The 20,578-nt window shown below is 34.3% G+C and overlaps 1 protein-coding gene and 2 long non-coding RNA genes across 5 annotated transcripts in view; all 3 read right to left on the minus strand.

The window, feature by feature from the left end:
* Positions 1 to 10,348: 10,348 nt before the first annotated feature.
* LOC115438477 (uncharacterized) lies at positions 10,349 to 13,027 on the minus strand. The gene is made up of 3 exons (XR_003938074.1): positions 13,016 to 13,027; positions 10,616 to 11,456; positions 10,349 to 10,502 (listed from the first exon to the last, which is right to left on the minus strand). It is a non-coding gene; the product is annotated as an uncharacterized LOC115438477 (long non-coding RNA).
* Positions 12,408 to 12,832, minus strand: LOC115438475 (uncharacterized). The gene is made up of 2 exons (XR_003938072.1): positions 12,537 to 12,832; positions 12,408 to 12,505 (listed from the first exon to the last, which is right to left on the minus strand). It is a non-coding gene; the product is annotated as an uncharacterized LOC115438475 (long non-coding RNA).
* A 286-nt stretch (positions 13,028 to 13,313) lies between the features above and the next one.
* pacs1 (phosphofurin acidic cluster sorting protein 1) overlaps positions 13,314 to 20,578 on the minus strand; it is a 146,788-nt gene continuing 139,523 nt past the window's right edge. For all 3 annotated transcript variants that reach the window (XM_030162059.1, XM_030162058.1, XM_030162057.1), the window contains 6 exons: positions 20,438 to 20,480; positions 19,352 to 19,394; positions 18,323 to 18,464; positions 16,732 to 16,970; positions 16,274 to 16,393; positions 13,314 to 14,496 (listed from right to left, as the gene is read on the minus strand). In XM_030162059.1, coding sequence (XP_030017919.1) covers positions 14,378 to 14,496; positions 16,274 to 16,393; positions 16,732 to 16,970; positions 18,323 to 18,464; positions 19,352 to 19,394; positions 20,438 to 20,480 — 706 coding nt within the window. In that variant the 3' untranslated portion in view covers positions 13,314 to 14,377. The remainder of the gene's footprint in view (positions 14,497 to 16,273; positions 16,394 to 16,731; positions 16,971 to 18,322; positions 18,465 to 19,351; positions 19,395 to 20,437; positions 20,481 to 20,578) is intronic.

The raw sequence follows: 20,578 nt of genomic DNA on the forward strand, positions 1-20,578 counted from the left end.
TTTTAATAATTTTTTTTTTTTTTTTGGCTCTTGTCTCAACTCTCATTCTTCATTTTGTTATGTGCATTATAAATTACCTACCTATTTATTTTTATTTTTAAATTTTATTCTACTTATTTATCGATTTATTTGATTGTTTGTTTACTAATGAACACAACTCAATACTTTAAAAAAAAAAAAAAAAGGTAATATTACAGTTATTTTTACCTAATGGCCCATGTCATATTTCTCATGTTGATTTGCAAAGACAGAGTAGAACTAAAACAGCTCCCATACCTCTGAGTTCACACATTAATGTGATTACCACCTCATCTGAGGTGTTAATGTAAACACTGACACGTCTCTCACTGCTGGGAAACTCCTGCCTCTGTGAACTGAGTTTACCTACAAGGAGCAGATACCACAAGACAGAGCGAGAACAGAACTCAGGTTCAGCCGTCACAGTCCAGTTCAGTTCAGACAGGGGTTCAGTCAGATTAGAAGAGTTCTGTTTCATATCCAAGAGTAGAAAACTGACTGTTCACACAGAATCACCAGTAAAAGGAGACAGAAATGATCAGATTAAGGTGAGCCTAATCTGATTTCCAAAAAAGAAGATGACTTTTAAATGAGATATTTCAATAAACACGTTACAAAAGTGCCGTACATTCTGTGCAAAGTGATTATAAAACCTTAGAAAATATTTCAATGAAACAGGCCGCTTGGAATTATTTTATCATTTTACCTGTAGAAATATCAGAAAATCTGCTGTGAGCGTATGTCTGTCTTTTTTCTTTTTTTTTTCCTCAGGAATTCAAGATCTGGTAGTTGTTTTACTTTAATGTGAGATTATAGGTGTCATAACTACGGAAGCGGATTAGGGCCACAGGAAAAATAAATAAACAAATAAATAAAAAGGCCATGTATATATATATATATACATATATATGTATACAGTACAGGCCAAAAGTTTGGACACACCTTCTCATTCTTCGCATTTTCTTTATTTTCATGACTATTTACATTGTAGATTCTCACTGAAGGCATCAAAACTATGAATGAACACATGTGGAATTATGTACTTAACAAAAAAGTGTGAAATAACTGAAAACATCTCTTATATTCTAGTTTCTTCAAAGTAGCCACCCTTAGCTCTGATGACTGCCTTGCACACCCTTGGCATTCTCTTGATGAGCTTCCAGAGGTAGTCACCTGAAATGGTTTTCACTTCATAGCTGTGCCTTGTCAGGGTTACTTAGTGGAATTTCTTGCCTTATTGATGGGGTTGGGACCATCAGTTGTGTTGTGCAGAAGTCAGGTTGATGATCAGCTGACAGCCCTATTGGACAACTGTTAGAATGCATATTATGGTGAGAACCAATCAGCTAAGTAAAGACAAACGAGTGGCCATCATTACTTTAAGAAATGAAGGTCAGTCAGTCTAGAAAATTTCAAAAACTTTGAATGTGTCCCCAAGTGCAGTCGCAAAAACCATCAAGCGCTCCAACGAAACTGGCTCACATGAGGACCGCCCCAGGAAAGGAAGACCAAGAGTCACCTCTGATGCTGAAGATAAGTTCATCTGAGTCACCAGCCTCAGAAATCGCAAATTAACAGCAGCTCAGATTAGAGACCAGATGAATACCACACAGAGCTCTAGCAGCAGACACATCTCTACAACAACTGTTAAGAGGAGACTGCGTGAATCAGGCCTTCATGGTCAAATAGCTGCTAGGAAACCACTGCTCAAGAGAGGCAACAAACAGAAGAGATTTATTTGGGCCAAGAAACCCAAGGAATGGACATTAGACCAGTGGAAATCTGTGCTTTGGTCTGATGAGTCCAAATTTGAGATCTTTGGATCCAACCGCCGTGTCTTTGTGCGACGCAGAAAAGGTGAACGGATGGATGCTACATGCCTGGTTCCCACCGTGAAGCATGGAGGGGGAGGTGTGATGGTGTGGGGGTGCTTTACTGGTGACGCTGTTGGGGATTTATTCAAGATTGAAGGCAACCTGAACCAGCATGGCTACCACAGCATCCTGAAGTGACATGCCATTCCATCCGGTTTGCGTTTAGTTGGACCATCATTTATGTTTCAACAGGACAATGACCCCAAACACACCTCCAGGCTGTGTGAGGGATATTTGACCAAGAAGGAGAGTGATGGAGTGCTGCGCCAGATGACCTGGCCTCCACAGTCACCGGACCTGAACCCAATTGAGATGGTTTGGGGTGAGCTGGACCGCAGAGTGAAGGCAAAAGGGCCAACAAGTGCTAAGCATCTGTGGGAACTTCTTCAAGACTGTTAGGAAACCATTTCAGGTGACTACCTCTGGAAGCTCATCAAGAGAATGGCAAGAGTGTGCAAAGCAGTCATCAGAGCTAAGGGTGGCTACTTTGAAGAAACTAGAATATAAGAGATGTTTTCAGTTATTTCACACTTTTTTGTTAAGTACATAATTCCACATGTGTTCATTCATAGTTTTGATGCCTTCAGTGAGGATCTACAACGTAAATAGTCATGAAAATAAAGAAAATACAAAGAATGAGAAGGTGTGTCCAAACTTTTGGCCTGTACTGTATATATATATATATATATATATATATATATATATATATATATATATATATATATATATATAATTTTTTATTTTTTTTAATTTTGGTGAAAACTATGAAATAAAAACATTTTTATGCCACTAATTGCTAAATTGCTACTGTTTTCTCACATTTTTATCATACTCTAATATTAGTTATTACTCCTTTCATGGAGATAATATCCTCCTGAGACCCAGGAAATTGACAGTTTTAGCTTTTTTACATTAAAAAATTGTCTTGATTGGAAACTGCATAATGCAACAGTTTTTTCAGATACATTTTTTAAATTATTTTTTTTGACTGATTGATTTTTTTAATGGAATGTCCTTTGCAATGCACAGCATTTTTAAAGTAAAACTGTCAAACTTTTGTCCCCTATAGAGGACAAAATGCATTACTGGGTCTCAGGAGGATATGCAAACCCCCCCCCCAAAAAAAACCCAAACCTTTTTGTTTCAGAAAACTGTTAATTACAGTCTAATATCAATTAGCAATTGACTTGTACTAAAACATGTTAGTGCAGATCAGGTTTATCAAGAACAGCAACGTTACAGTAATGGTATGAATTACAGTGTATAGGATGGTGCATAGGTGTCCACTGTGTTGGCTGATATGGAACTGAAACAACAAAACCCATGAATATACAAGAGAACAGCTGGAGAAGAACTGTCCACTGGAGTGACCAGTATGCATGAAAGGGTTAAAGTGTAGATATTTGTGTTAAAATGTGACAAGTCAAAGAAAACTGTCACAAAAATACTTTTTTTTAAAATTTATAAAACATATATAATAAATAAATACTCACATAGAACACAGAAATCTGAAAACTATTTAAGTACAGTAATAAAATATTTGTACTTTTTTTAAAAATCTGATTTATGAAGCTATTCCACATCACTAGGTCTGAACAGGATTATGTTTTTTTTTCTGTCGTGGTCATGGATTTCAACAAAAAACAGACACATTTTTACAAATCAGGAACATTTTTATTTTAAAAAACAAATGAAACAATGAACACTTCCACTTTTCATCCCCCATCGGTTTGATTGACAAACGTAATCATGAAAAAGCAGTACTACAAAACATGTCAAATTAAGAAAAAAAAAACCAAAACAAATAAAAGTACTAGAATACAATATAACAAGTACTATCTGATATGTACAGGCATTATTAGTTTATTATCATAGAATTATTGTTATAGGCAAAAGGCAAAAAAGCTGAAGATCGCTGCTGAAGAAACAATGGCATGAATTACAAAAATACTCTCCACAAGTCCACAAGCTGAAGCCGCCGGGCCCAGAGGAATCGACTGCTTTAAAAGGCAAATCCCACTTCTGATGAGGACAGACGGCAAATTTACAAGCTGCGTGGGAACGGGACGATGTTGTCTGAAAAAGAAGAGCTAAAGCTTGTGGAAATCTGGTGAAGACAAACACCTGTTCAGGAGACACGACTGAGGACGCTGGAGAGAAAAGACAGTGCTGAGAACGTGGACCCAAACAGCTCCTAACGTCTAAACCACGACTAGTCAAAGGACAGACCGTCACCGTCACAAACACAGGTCGACACAGGCACGGGTAAGAACACACAGGAACAAGTTCTAGACGGAAAACACGGAGAACAGCCAGCTGTAGGAGAACATGGAAAGAATGAGGAGGAAAACAAAAAGGGGGTTCAGGGGATGAGACGTGGCTGCGATGGAAAAACATTCAGTTTCCACTCAAGTTTTTTTTCCTAAAGTTTACTCAGTTTGGTCATATTTTCAGGCAACGACACCGAACAAATCTACACAGAAGCACAGCGTCACACTCTAGGTTGTCCTTTTCTATCGAACATAATCACTGATTTTCCCATACGCTATGTGGACAGAAGTATTGGGACACGTTGAATACAGGTGTTTCTGGAAAAATACTGATGTTTATAAACTATATGGACATAAATATTGGGACACATCATGGATACAGCTGTAAAGATGCTGATTTGAGATAAAAACATCAATATTTTCTTAAAGTTTAATTGGAGATTTTTCCTATTTACAGTCAGAACTACTAAACACAAAACTAATTAATACAGACTATCATGATTAGAAGATATTATCGCATTTATTAATGACTGTATTTGTAGTAAATATTTAAAGTGCATATAAATATTAGAGTTTATATATAAAAAAAAGGTTGATTATGCAAATCTGATTGTGAGGTGACTAAAAAAGTGTATGTGAATGCTTTGTTATTGGAAAAATATCTACAAAAAGTGTGTTAAAGCAAAGGAAGCAGAATTAATTTAATTATTAGTTTATAAAAAGGGGGTGGAGTCTATATGTTATACTTTTTCCCACTCCTTTTTGAGAACTGAAAAATTTTGTTTACCATATTGTATGGTTCTTTGTTATCTGATGATTCTATGTGCTCAAAATAAAACTAAACTAACTAAAAAAAGAACATGAAAAATATTCTAGAAATTTAGAAGCAGAACATTTAAAATCAGTCACATATAAAAAACAAAACAATAATGACAAATGTCGTAATATAGTTTTATAATGTGATAAATATTATTGCATTAGTTAGCTTAAATTGTTATCTTTGCTTCCAAAAGGCCTCAGAGATGGTTTTTACTTATTTCTCTCAACATTTTTTTAATCCATGACTATGATTTTAAATGTTCTATCTCTAAATTTCAATTAATTTTCTACCAGAACCATCTATTTTCTTCAAATCTCCCTTAAGAAAACAAATTTCCGTAAAGTTTAATTGGAGATTTTTCTTCCTCAGTGAGATATGAGAAAAAGTAGATGGTTAGTTGTGGTAGAAAATTATTATTTACAGTCAGAACATGAAATTTTGAAATTCAGAGGTAGAACATTTAAAATCAGTCATGGACTAAAAAAAAAAAAAAAAAAAAAAAAAGTTTTTACTTATTTCTGTCAACATTATTTTATTTTATTATTTTTTTTTTTAGCCATGACTGATTTTAAATGGTCTACCTCTAAATTTCTAAAATATTTTTCATGCTCTGACTGTAAATAATTTTCTACCACATGTAACCTCACATCTCCCTTAGAAAGAAAAATTTCCTTAAAGTTTAATGACAGATTTTTCTTATTTAGTCAGAACATGAAAACTATTTTAGAAATTTAGATTCAAAATGCCTCAAAGATGGTTTTTACTTAATTTCTCTCAACTTTTTTTTTTTTTTATCCATGATTATGATTTCAAATGTTCTACCTCTAAATGTCAATTAATTTTCTCCCAGAACCATCTATTTTCTTCAAATCTCCCTTAAGAAAACAAATTTCCTTAAAGTTTAATGGGAGATTTTTCTTCCAAAGTGAGATATGAAAAAAGTAGATGGTAGAAAGTTATTATTTACAGTCAGAGCATGGAAAATATTGTAGAAATTTAGAGGTAGAACATTTAAAATCATAGTCATTGATAAAAAAAAAAGTTTTTACTTAATTTCTGTCAATATTATTTTTTTTTTTTTAAATCCATGACTATGATTTTAAATGTTCTACCTCTAAATTCCTAAAATATTTTTCATGCTATGGCTGTAAATTAAAAAAAATCTCCCATTAAACTATATTAAGGGAATATTAATATTTACATCTCAAGTCAGCATGAACAGGACAGCCATGATGTGTCCCAATATTTTTGTCCATATAGTTCATAAATATCAACTTTTCCTCAAAGTTTAAAGCTCAGACCTTTGTTAGAAAAAAAACCCACCTGAATTCAACGTGTCCACATACTTTTGTCCATATAGTGTATGACTTGTGTGGTCAGTGATTTGGTTTTAATGGCAGTTACTGCAAGGCAATGGACGTTTAGTCTTTGAACAAACGGAGGGAATTTCAGGCCAAAACTTCAACAAATAAAGCCTGTTTTTGTTTGGTTTTACAGTTTTTGATATTATGTCACTGAATGTCAGGATTCAAGTAAATGAAAAATGGAGAATTTTACTAAGAAACTCCTTAAAAAATGCAATTTATCAAATGTTTAGTTTGTTTTGGAAGTGCTTTCATTTAGTGTCAGAAAATGAGTTTCCTGCTTTTCTACCAAAATGCAGTGTGAAAAACTGTGACTTAATTTTGTTGACCCTCAGACTAAAAGCCTTTCATTCCGAAGTCCCCGTTTTTAGTTTTGGATTTTTAAAGCCTCAGCGCAAAAATTCACACTATAAAAAAAATAACACTACGACTTTGGAAACGTACGGAGATTACTTCCTGCCAAACCTTAGACAATAAAATGTTTTGCATCTCCATAAATAACACAGTTAATTCTAACAGTAGGTACAAGGTCACTGCTCCCAAAATCTGAGGTTCAAGTAAAAAAAAAAAAACTTCAATATTTAATTCTAAAGTACATATTTTTTTGTTGTTTTTCTTTATTCAACTCTTAGTCCATTTATAACAAAGAATAATCTGCGCATCTGTTTCTTGCAGGTCTTTTCAGGAGGGCAACGTTCACTCAATAACCAAACTGGATTTACAGACTGAAGAGTTTGCAGGTTTATAATATTAGGACTTTTAAATATTACAACTCTATTCTCGCAATAATGTGAGTTTTATTTTATTTCTTTGTATAATTATGTACGACGGCGTATTAGGGCCACATGAGAAAATAAAAACGCTTGTCACTATGAGAATAAAGTCGCAATATTTTGAAACTAAAGTCATTATATAACGAGAATAAAGTCGTAATATTTCAAGAATAAAGTCATAATATAATGAGAAAAAAGTCGTACCCACTCATGAAATAATGTTGAACTTGGAACATTCGGTGAAGTTCTACTTTCATTTGAGGTTTACGTATAAAGGCCAAATACTGAGCCTATTAGCCCCGCCCACCATCAACACGTTATCATTAGTCTAAGCATTTTGAAGTGAGTTTGCACGTTTGGGTTTCATCGTAAGAACCGAGCAAACAGCCTCTTTTGTGGAGGAGAAACTGATGAAGTGTTGGGCTGCAGGACTATCGGTGGTTCCACCTTAGAGAGGGTTTGTAGTTTCTGAAGAAACTGTGAGAATTCTACTGTGAGTTTTGGAGTCCAACAGAAGGGAAAGCTGCTGCTTAGCTTGTTGCCGTCGCTGTAAAACTGGAAACTCTGTCGAATTTTCCAAATATTACAACTTTAATCTCATAAAAGTATGACTTAACTCTCGTTAAATAATGAGTTTTTTTAAACTACGACTTTATTCTCATTATATTACGACTTTATTCTCGAAATATTACGACTTTAATCTCATAAAAGTATGACTTAACTCTCCTTAAATAATGAGCTTTTTTAAAGTATGACTTTATTCTCATCATATTATGACTATTCTTAAAATATTACGACTTTATTCTTGTTAAATGACTTTTTTTAAACTACAACTTTATTCTCATTATATTATGACTTTATTCTCGAAATATTACAACTTTAATTTCATAGAAGTACGAGTTTAATCTCATTAAATAATGATTTTGTTTTAAACTACGACTTTATTCTCATTGGATTTTGGCTTTATTCTTGAAATATTATGACTTTATTGTTGTTAAATGAGTTTTTAAATCTAGGACTTTATTCTCATTATATAATGACTTTATTGTTGAAATATTACGACTTTAATTTCATAAAAGTACGACTTTACCCTTGTTAAACAATGAATTTTTTTTTTAATTACAACTTTATTCACATTATTTTATGACTATATTTTCGAAATATTATGACTTTATTCTTGTTAAATTAGTTTTTTAAAACTACGACTTCATTCCTGTAGTGACCAGTGTTTTTATTTTCTTATGTGGCCCTAAAACGCCGTCATAATTATGACTTTATTTCTCAAAATATTATAATCGTAATGTGGAAATGTTGGACTGTTTTCCAACAGATTCTGCTGCTGCCTTAAAAATCAGTCAGAAAAACAGAATTAGAATTCAAACGGTGACGTGTGAAAGACAACAGAATGGACAAACATGAAGGTGTGCCATGAAAGCCTCCAGTTGGAACAGACCAGAGCAGGACATGCTGTGACGCCACAGCTCAACACTGGGATAACACTATCAATTATTTCACAGGAACTGAAATGATCTCAACATTTCAACTGACACATTGGCTTTAACAGCATTTAAAAAAGAAACTACCGCTAATACTTCACTGGAGACGAAAAGTGTTACGATGTAGGCGACACCAGGCCTGGAAACCGCCTTATAGGAATCATCAAAAACCACTGCTGAAGATAGAAGGTATGTTCTGCACTGCAAAAAATATAAACCTTACCAAGTGTATTTTTCTCATTTCTACTCAAAATATCTCATCACACTTAAAATAAGACATAATCACCTAAAGAGGAACTTTTCAGTGAGATATAAGAACTGATTTTTAGACAATACATAATTTTCACTTGTTCCATTGGCAGATTTTTTGCATGAATTAAGCAAAAAAATCTTGAATTAGGCAAAAAAATCTGCCCATGGAACAAGTGAAAATTATCTGTTGTCTAAAAATCAGTTATTCTATCTCACTGGAAAGTTACTCTTTAGGTGATTATGTCTTATTTTAAGTGTGATGAGATATTTGGACTAGAAATGAGAAAATTACACTTGGTAAGATTTTGATTTTTTCCAGCGTTGGTTCAAATCAGAAAGTTTTGTTCACTGCAAAAATCTAAATCTTACCAAGTGTATTTTTCTCATTTTTAGTCAAAATATCTCATCACACTTAAAATAAGACATAATCACCTAAAGATGAACTTTTCAGTGAGATATAAGAACTGATTTTTAGACAATAGATCTGGAAAATCTTACTTGAAGAAATCTTATAAGATAATTTTCACTTGTTCCATTGGCAGATTTTTTTTTTTTTTTTTTTGCTTAATTCAGACAAAAAATCTGCTAAGTAAATGAAAACTGGAGAATTTCACTAAGAAACTCCTAAAAAAAATGTCATTTATCAAATGCATCTGTTTGTTTTTTGAAGTGCTTTCATTTAGTGTCAGAAAAATAGTTTCCAGGTTTTCAACCAAAATGCAATGTGAAAAAATGTGACTTGTTTCGTTGACCTTCAGACTAAAGGCTTTTCATTCTTAAGTCCCTGTTTTTAGTTAGTAATTTTTAAAAGGAGTTTCTTAGTGAAATTCTCCAGTTTTCATCTACTTGGGAGATTCTTTACTTGAATTAAGCAAAAAAAAAAAAAAAAAATTAAGCAAAAAAAAATTCTTGAATTAAGCCAAAAATCTTGAATTAAGCAAAAATAAATAAATAAATAAATAAATCTTGAATTAAGCAAAAAATAAATAAATAAATTTAAAAAATCTGGAATTAAACAAAAAAAAAAAAAAAATCTGGAATTAAACAAAAAAAAAAATCTTGAATTAAGCAAAAAAAAAAAAAAAGTTTCTTAGTGAAATTCTCCAATTTTCATTTACTTGGCAAATTTGTTGCTTGAATTAAGCAAAAAAAAAAAAAAAAATCTTGAATAAAGCAAATAATCTTGAATTAAGCAAAAAAAAAAACTGAATTAAGCAAAAATCTGGAATTAAACAAAAAAAAAATCTTGAATTAAGCAAAAAAAAAAAAAAAAAAATCTGCCAATGGAACAAGTGAAAGTTATCTTGGTAAGATTTCTTGAAATTAGATTTTCCAGATCTATTGTCTAAAAATCAGTTCTTCTATCTCACTGAACAGTTCCTCTTTAGGTGATTCTGTTTTATTTTAAGTGTGATGAGATATTTTGACTAGAAATAACAAAAATACACTTGGTAAGACTTTGATTTTTGCAGTGTTTGTTTTTTTTTTTGATTGAATAATGGTCCGAGTGTTCAGTGGTGGAAGTAGACGAGTATTCGCCTTGTGCCAGAATACAAAGTAAACCACATGATTTACTGCAGATTTCAGCCGATAATCAGTACTATTGATAATGAGCACATCATAGACAGACACACACTTTTTTCAACTGCATGCCCTCGGTCACATGGTAACAAAAGGAATTCTCTGTACCTCAGGAGTTTTTTTTTTTTTTTTTTTAAGTTTCTGACCACATTTTACATTAAATTCACCACACACACACACACACGCACACACACACACACTTGTTACCAATTACTGTACACTTACAAGTCACCTCACAACAGCCTAGATAAAGCCAGAAGCAGACTTGTGTCACAAAGTTATCTCATACTTTGTGTTTTCCTGAAAGAATAATATTACTATTACGGAGTCTGCAGTTCAACAGACATTGTCGAAGGAAATCAGAAGGTTTTGGGGCGGGGTCTGCTGCCGTCATTGGACAGAACTCCGCTTGTTTATGCCAATAAACAAAGGGCAGTTTGGGGTCAGCAGGCGAACGTCATTGTGCTTTAGTCTAGGGGTTTAACTCCATCTCTTAAAGATACACATGGAGTAGCAGGACTTGATGCAATAATAAAAAAATAAATAAAATGCAAGTCTAGGGAGCTCATTTGATGCAAAAACTTAACAAATGGTTTTGTATAAACGCAGAAGAATGCACTAACAAACACAGTGTGGTTTGTAATAATGAAAATGATTAGCTTAACAGTGCGATACAGTTTCATACATCGTCAGAACCTCCAGAAAGTTGTGTTTTTTTGATGCTTTATTTACTTATTTTATTTGTTTTAAATTATTGAAAAGAGCAGCAGGTTAAATGGACACTAGGACATTCATTTGTGTTTGAAAATTTTGATTGTAAGAGAAATAATGACTCTTTGGCTGCTTTTCTTAACTTACAATTTAATTAAAAGTTAGAATTTTTTAAAATCGTGAGTCTTTGTAGTTAGATTGTGTCAAACCCACAGGTCTTTACATTCTTATTCTCACTGAAACAACTCGCCTTAGATTACAAAAAATTGCCAGTAGATGTGTTTTGATCACATAATCCTGTAAATTCCTTGCAAAAAAAAAAAAAAAAGCCATAAAAAGAAAAACAAAAAATAGCCTGTGGTGGAGCCAGATAATATAATATAATAAATCAAAACAACCAAAAATATGTGAGCAATGATATACATTAAAATAATCATTTTTGCAAATAAACTCTACATTATCATTGTTACTGAGGTATTAATTTGTAAAAAAAAAAAAAATTAACTTGATTATAATTATATTGTTCTTTTTAAATTATTTATTCTCACTGAAACAACTTGCCTTAGATTACAAAAAATTGCCAGTAGATGTGTTTTGATCACATAATCCTGTAAATTCCTTGCAAAAAAAAAAAAAAAAAGCCATTAAAAGAAAAACAAAAAAGAATAGCCTGTGGTGGAACCAGATAATATAATATAATGCAATAATTCAAAACAACCAAAAATATGTGAGATGATATACAATAAAATAGTCATTATTGCCAATAAACTCTACATTATCATTGTTACTGAGTTATTCATCTGTAAAAAAAAAAAAAAAAAAAAAAAAAAAATTAACTTGATTATCATTATATTGTTCTTTTTTAAATAGAATATTGTTAAATTCTGTGGTCAAAACTACATAAAACTTAGCAACTTTCTGTTCATAGGTATGTTGTACAGAAATAAACTGCAGAATGTCATATAAAGCGTTTATTATCTGGAGTTAATTCTACTGTCAGAAAATAAATTTTAAAGAGGTGCATTATTTTATAGGAGGACATAAACTGTTAAATGTATTCATAGTGCCACCTGCTGTTCTCTAGGACTAATTACAGGACATGTATGAGAAAATCATTTCAAACATTTGAAAGATAGACTCCTTGTAGGATTTATCTTTTTCTACAACTTTTATGTTTAACCTAAGATTGCCCTCTAGTGGTAGTCGGTGGTAGTGACAGTGTCCAATGGTAACTTGAGTTAAAATTGAATAGAGTAATTTACAAAGTTACTGATTTTACACCTACATGTGCTTATGAATTCACAGAAATCAAAGTTGTCAGATTCATAATTGTTTCAAAATGTAAACTATTCTACCAATGTGAGCTGACATTCCCACAGATGGACACAAAATGGATAGTTTTTTAAATAAAAAGTTACAAGGGAGACGACCCAGTGCCATTCAAAGCTCCAGTATGACCCTGCATGTATTAAATTTGAGCATAGACTATAAATATATATAAATGTGAAAATGAAATGTCACTTTTTCCCACTTCTTATACTGTTGCCTTTCACTTGATCTCATTATTTCCCAGGAAGTAACACTTTTTACAGAAGAGGATTAGGACCACTGGAAAAAAAATAAAAATAAAGGTCCAATAACTTCAATTATTATTATTCTGAGAAAAAAGGCAGAATTCTGCCTTTTTTTCCACAGAATTTTGACTTTAAACTCAGAAATCTAAATTTTTTTTCCTCAGAATTCTGACTTTAATCTCAGAATTCTGACTTTAATCTCAGAATCCATCTTTTTTTTCCCTGAATTTTGCCTTTAAACTCAGAATCCTGCCTTTTTCTCTCAGAATTCTGACTTTTTACTCATAATAATAATAAAAAAAATATATTGGACCTTAATTTTTTTTTTTCCCCAGGGGCCCTAATCCTCTACCATACTTTTTTCTCCTTTTTTGTTCAGATTTTTTTTTTTATATCTTATTTATTTGGTTTTATTGAAAATGGACCATAAGTTGTCAAATAAAAAAATCAGTTCAAAAGAAAAAGAAAATGGACCACAGGTTACAACAAATGTGAAAAAGCCTTATTTGTGACATAATGTATTAGAAATGTGTTATTTTAGTTGTTCCACATTATTATTATTGTTGTTATTATTATTTTAATTGTGTTTGTTAGTGAATCCCAGGTCATTAGTAAAAACCTCTTTTGTTTGGTTGTGTATTAAATGAGCTCCAAATACCTGGCGTATGTTTGAACTGTTTAAATCTGCATTTCAGAGTTGTAGCTTGGTTGCATATTTTGTCAGGTCTACTGTTCAGCATGTTATTACTATTGAGAAGTGCATAGCAAAAAATAATAATAATTATAATAATAATGACGAAAAAACTGCAATTTACAGTAGCCCCTGCCCTGAAATCACGAAAATGTACACTATGCATCACAAGATGGCACTAAAGGGAAGATCTGCTTGTTTTCATATAGAGAACATGTGTGAAAAAGACACTTCCCCTTTACTATTTTGTGGTTTGGAAAGAAAACATTTGGCATTCAACATCCAAATGAGTTATTTTGGTACAGAAATCAGAATTATAATAGATATGGAAGCCCTGGAAATCAAAAGTGGCATGGTCAGGAGGGTGTTGGCTAAGTGGGTAGTGTTCTAGGGGGGAGGGGGAGGAGTTACATGCCAGCGTTTGACTTTGAGCAACAACAGTTTTCTTCGTGTTCTTAGATTCATGCAAACACTGATGCCCTGTTGCAGTTATTCAGTTAATGTTTCTGGCACATGAGTGGTGTATTTGTTACTTGGGAGCAGGCATGTGTAGATCCATATTCTTAGATAAGTCACCGAACGAACGTCAGGGGTAAAAGGTTAAAGGGCAGAGGTCAGGGCTGGAAATGTGTGAGTTGTTGCATGCTATTGCATTCCACGGAAACAGAAATGGAAAGTAGTGAATAAACTTGTGCTGTGAACCTCCTGTAAACACACACTCACACACATACTGTACATTCACGTGTGCATGCACCCACACACACACACACACACACACACACACACACACACACACAGAAGGGGCGTTAAAGTGACTCGTTACAGCGCTGCACCTCCACCTCTCAGCGCCGCAGGTTCGCAGACGCTGACAGACGGGGCGTGTGCACAAAAGGGACAGGTCCGAGAGGGGTCGAAGGTCATGTCGGGCTCACGGGGGTGCGGGCAGGTCGCTCCTACGAGGAGGGCTTGCTGTAGCCGAAAAGTCCAACAGGTAGGTATTTAACGTGAGTGGGCCACTGGGCGGCCAGCTGGAAGAACTTCACATCGTTCCACTCCACACCATCGATGGAAACTGTGGAGACGAAGACGGCAACACAACGGATTAAAGGAGAAACTTGTAGTTCTTCTCCTTTAAAATCTTAACTAAAATCTTTTATTTTCCTTCTTCACGATGCAGTATGTTTGTTATAACATTTCTTTTATTATCATACTGATAATATTTTGTCTAGTACATACAGTACAAATTGCTGTTCTAATTTTGTGCCTGAATAGAGCAGGGGTGTCAAACATGTGGCCCGGGGGCCAAATGCGGCCTGCCAAAGGTTCCAATCCAGCCCATGGGATGAATTTGAATTTAAGTTCAGGTTCCACATACAGACCAATATGATCTACAGTAAAAAAAAAAAATAACAGCATAAAAACCTACAAAAAATAATGACTCCATATTTTCTTAGTTTGATGTGAAAAAAATATTACATTATGTCGATAAACTTCACATTTTTGTCTGTTTTAGTGCAAAAAATAACATAAAATTATGAAAATATTTACATTTACAAACTATACTTTAACAATAAAATGTGACTAACCTGAACAAATATGAACAACCTGAAATGTCTGAGAAAATTAAGCACAATTTTAACTATTTTCTGCCTGTTACTAAATGTTTAGTGTCTTCGTAGATCTGATCCATAACGCACATGTAGAAATGGTAAGTTGATGCATAATATTGTTAAAATTGCACTTATTTTTCTTAAGAAATTTCAGTTTTTTCAGGTAATTCACATCTTTTTTGTTTGGATAGTTTCTAAAAATAAGTATTTTCATAATTTAATGGGTTTTTTTTGCTTTTATTTTACTGGTCTGGCCCACTTGAGATCAAATCAGGCTGAATGTGGCCCCTGAAAGAAAATGAGTTTGAGAGCCCTGGAATAGAGTGTTTTTAACCCTGTAAAGCCTGAACCATTAAATCACTGACAGAAAATTCCAGTTCTTTGAAACTGGAGCCTTTATTGGTCCTTCTGAACAACCCAATTTTTTTTTTTTTTTTTCAAATATCAATTTCCATGTATGAGTTTTAATTTTGTACCATATTTGATACATCAGGTCTCAATGCTCAAATATTATTTTTGAACAAACAAAAACATAGTGTAACACAAACATGTCTAACAAATTGGTAATTCCTTTTCAAAATTGTCAAGTTCTTCCTCCTTCCTCATTAATGACAGTCTTGTAGTGTCACTGGAAAGGCTTGTGGTGAATGAATTCCTCCCCCTGGTGGATTATCTGTGTATTGCATGTATCTAATTGTATACATCAGGTTTTTCAAGAAAATATAAATATATATATATTCAGAGCTACATACATATGTTTGTATATTTAGAGCTTTATAAATGTATAAATTTATATATTTATCTTTATTTTTTCTGTTGTATTGATAAATTCTTCCTGCTACTTTATTATTCTTAAATGTAGTGACTGTAACACCCAATAATTTCCCCCTGGAATTAATAAAGTATTCTGATTGTGAAATACTGCTGACATATCAATAAAAACTGGGGCCAGTTCATTCTATCACTGTTGTCAAAGCTAACAGACTCCACACAAACAGTCACTTTAACTCAAAGTAGAACAGTGTTTATTCCACTGCTGCTGTGTGTCATATTTATTTATTTCATATCAAATACAAACAAACAAACAAACAAAACAACAGACCAAACTAATGGTTGACTGTGTCTGAGGGGTTAAGAATACTGTTTTTTTTACATGAGTCTGAATAAATGGTAGCTGTCAATAGTAAGAGTCATAAGATGAAAACAGTGACTAACTGTTGTGTTTCTGTCAGACTTTACCTTTGAGGATGGTCTGCTGCTGCTTAGCAGAGCAGATGAGTCGACTGATGCCTTCAATGACCTGACTCTTTGAGTCCACATCCTTCTCCTTAGGCTTCTTCCCCAAAAAGATGGTAGGAACTAGCAGAGAAACAACACACAGTGACTTCTGACATCTTCTTGCCTCTTTGAAATTAATGTATTTTTATTTTTTAATTAATTATATAGATGTTACTTTTCTTAAATTGCCATGCTTGTAAAAGTAGTTCTATTTATTCATACAGATGTAACTGTACTGCTGTCCTGTAGGTAAAAGGTCAGTAAGGTTGTTGAATTGAGCTGAATTGAACTAAACATGAGTGCGGAACAGCATGATGGGACATTTTCTGTTTTTCAGTAGCTGAAGAAACATGAAGAAACATGAAAGAGGTTCCATATTTAGATGAAAGTGGTGAATATGTTTCTGTTCCTGCTCTCACCTTTCTTGTTCTTTTCCTTGGTGACCACCGTCATGGCCATGGTGCTGACCTGGGCCTGGGGGTCACTACTGCTTCCCCCTGGCAGCCTGCTGACCTGTAATGAGCGGAAGGCGCTCTTCAGCGTGTTCTTGCAGCCGGTGTCCCGTCGCTCGCCTTCCCGACGCTTTTCTGCCAGAGAGGCGAGCCAGTAATCCACCTGCAAGCCAATGGCGTCCACGCCATGAGACATACTGGGGCTCCTGTGGAAAACAGTCACAGAGTTAGATGAAAAACATTCACAGAAATCGCAAAGTCAGCTATGACAGGGCAGTGTTTAGAGAGGTTACAGATGTTTCAGCAAAGGACTCTAAGAACAGTCTACTATAGACATACTGACTGTTTTGCACTATATATATGCACCCATTTAATGTCTTATACATCTCAGATGCTTTTGCACATGTCATATACTGTTTATCTCTGACAGTTTGCACAATTACCCAGATACTGCACATTTCTGTAAATATATATTTTTTTCTTAGTAATAGTAGTTTATATTTTTGTGCTATTTTCTTTTACATGCCATTCTTAAATGCCACTTTATTTTGTTTGTTTTTAATTTCCTAGTTAAATTATTCTATCAAAATTTTTGTATGCATCTTAAATTCTCTTGGCATTCAGTGTGGACAGCAAAGTATGATTTTCATTGTACAGGGCAACCTGTTTCTTTACTGTATACACAACAATAAAACACTTAGAATCTTGAATCTCTTTCAGTCACACACAGACCTCCTGCCTAATTTAAAAAAAAAACTGAACATGTTTTACAGACTCATTAACTTCCCATCCACTAACAAATACATGGTTGAACTCCATTATATTTCTGGGTTGTTTTGCATTGTTGTTACTGCATTCATTTTTGGGGGGCAGCACATTTATATATTACATATATTTTCATGAGCTAGAGAGGGGCTGATATTAATAAAAAGCACAGAATCTCACAGACTCAAGGGATATTTTATGGGAAAAACCAAAACCCCTCAGATTTACACAAGAAAATATTCAAATATCCTTTTTTTTTTTTTTTTTTTTTAGCATTTTTCTCATAAGATTATAAGCTTAAATACAAAAAATATTCAAGTTTTCTGGTAATAATTTGCAAAACGAATCTCTATGAGAATATGAAGTCATTAATGTGAATCACTGGAGAATTGTAAACATGTTTTGTTTTTGGAAGATGGTTGCTCCTTATGTTTCCTCTTTCCATACCTGTTTTGTGTTGGCTGTTCTATTTCACCATTTTTAACCTGTCAGACATGCTCTCCTGAACAGGTGGCCTTTTATCACCAGTAATGTCTGATCTTACTGCTACAATACACTGCCTCTGACTTTCAACTACATGATGTTCAACTCCTGCAGCAGAGTTAGAGTTAGACTTGGATTAAACTAGAACTGCAGTGTATCTGAACTTTTACACAGGATCTGCAGCAGGAACTCAAAATTCAACTGATGCAAAGAGATTAAAATGACTGAACTAAGACGATGTGGTTCTCTGAAACTGGACCCTGTTTAAATGTAACACTAAACTGTGAGAATGAAGTGGACTTGGCCTTACCCCTGTACAGAAAGGACGCTACCCATGGAGGGGGAGGATGGGGGAGTGGCTGCCTCTTTGATCATCCCTGTGGGGGAGCCGTGGGAGGGAGGCGACGTGGAGGGGACCGCTAAACTCACTGCAACGCCCTCCTCTGTGTCTCCTACACAACCACCGTCAACACAAAGAACAGTCAGAGTCCACATGCACAGAACTTTAAAGAAACACCGGATGTGATTAGGACCAGAGGCGATTTCTCACAGACTGCAAGGGAAGCTCAGCTTCCCCTAAAATTATGAAAATTAAATGATCAAATATGTACGGTTGTGTTGACATTTCATTGACTACAAATGTGTTAGAACACGTTCATCTCACAGACGAGTTCATTCAGAATCAGCTTTATCACAAATCAACAGACTGGATGTTGTTCACTTCTCATACATTCCCGTTGCGCTGTTTTCTCATTCGATCTCTGCTCAGTGCATTTGTCCGTAGACGCTCAGTGTCCATGCACTTCAATGGGACTGAGTGGAACAGTTTTTTTTTCATTGCCTCTAAACTGGACGGTAATTGGATAAATGCCACGATGTTGTCCCGCCCCCAGACGCCAAGCGTCTCTGGGGGTGAATGGAGCTGTGGGTGGAGCTCGGCTGGGCTGGATGCCAGGCTTCTACGTGCTGATTGGAGGATCAGTTGAAAGGCTGAATCCCGTTTGATTGACAGCCATTTTGAGATCTACTCCTTCACTTTACATAGTTCAGTTTAATACCGTCGTGCATTCTGCTGCGAAATCGAGAGAGAAACCACTACGAAGTTACTTGTTCATTTCTTGCACTGTAAATAAAACACACTCATTGTACTTCCTTGTTTCAATTTAACAAAATTTCAGTGTTTTCTTGTTTAGTTGGTACAATAAGGTCACTGACCATTTTCTTTAAAAGGAACGGTGGGCTGAATTAATGTTTAAATAACTTGACTTTTTTTTAATTTAAGCTGACAATGAGCTTCCCCTGTCTGAAAGATGAGCAGCTGCCACTGATTAGGACTCACCTGTCGGAGACGGACCAGACTCAATCAGTCCAACTTTCACAACCTGGAACATGAGACGAGAATTAAGATCAGCAAAAACGTTAACTTGAACTTATTATTTCTTTCTTTGAGCTATTTATTATTTATTTCTGTTTTGCCAGCACAATTAAAGGTAGGGTAGGAGATGTTTTCCTGGAGTATTTTTTACTATACTGCTTAAAATGCCCTTCACACCCTGATTACAACCAATTAATTAAATGCTCTAAGACAAAAATAAAAAAAATTAGTCACCTGTGGAATAGACAGGACTGAAAAAACACTGTACAATCATTTTAACCAGCCCATTGAAATGACTGAATGGTGATATGTCTATCAAACTCTACTGTCATGTTGGAGTATTTCATTAGATTCAGTCTGAATATTTCACAGATATGAGCTAAAACTGACTGCTTGTTCTGTCATACATTTACACAGAATCATTTTGTAATTTATCCCATTACGTTTCTGTTCAGTTACACATGCAAATCTTTACTTACTGTTACATTAGATTACTGACATTCTAACATCATGAGTCTACTGGGTTACTGGGTTGAACATGATCTCTGTGTCACCAAAAGTTACCACTCCACACAATAACTGAACTATTTTTAATTCAAGCCGCAGAGTCAGTTCTTATTGTCTTTAACAAAGCAGCTTCATCCATATTTTTTGTTCAAGTTGTACCGTACTTTCCGGACTATTGGCTGCACCTAACTATAAGCCACACCCACCCCGTCTCCAACATCTCACCATTGATTCATTGATACCAAGCTGACGTGCAGCAGCTCTATTTCCTTCTTCGACAGCTGGATCGATCATTAGCCCAGAAAACCTAAATTAGCTGCATCATTTTTGAGCCTCATGTTAACAGCGTGTGGAAAAAAGTAGCCACTTATAGACCGGAAATTATGATAATATCGTCTCTCGTGGATGCATGATCATTTCTATTCCAGCTGGCCATTCTCACATCTGTGCTGTGACTTTTTAATGCAACCATGCTGCACAAGAAATTTGTTTTACGTTTAGTCTGAACACAGTTAGTCTTAGAAATCCTAGACAAACACTTACCCCAATAAAAGGAATAAACTTCTGGTAGGAGTCTTCATCTCGCCTGGGACAAACAAAGAACAAGCAAAATTAGAGGGAACCCATAACAACAGGTATGATGATGAGTTAAGGCAAATTCAGTATAAACAAGTGTAAAAGTAA

The sequence above is a fragment of the Sphaeramia orbicularis genome, chromosome 18 (genome assembly GCF_902148855.1).
Source record: "Sphaeramia orbicularis chromosome 18, fSphaOr1.1, whole genome shotgun sequence".
Classification (NCBI taxonomy): domain Eukaryota; kingdom Metazoa; phylum Chordata; class Actinopteri; order Kurtiformes; family Apogonidae; genus Sphaeramia; species Sphaeramia orbicularis.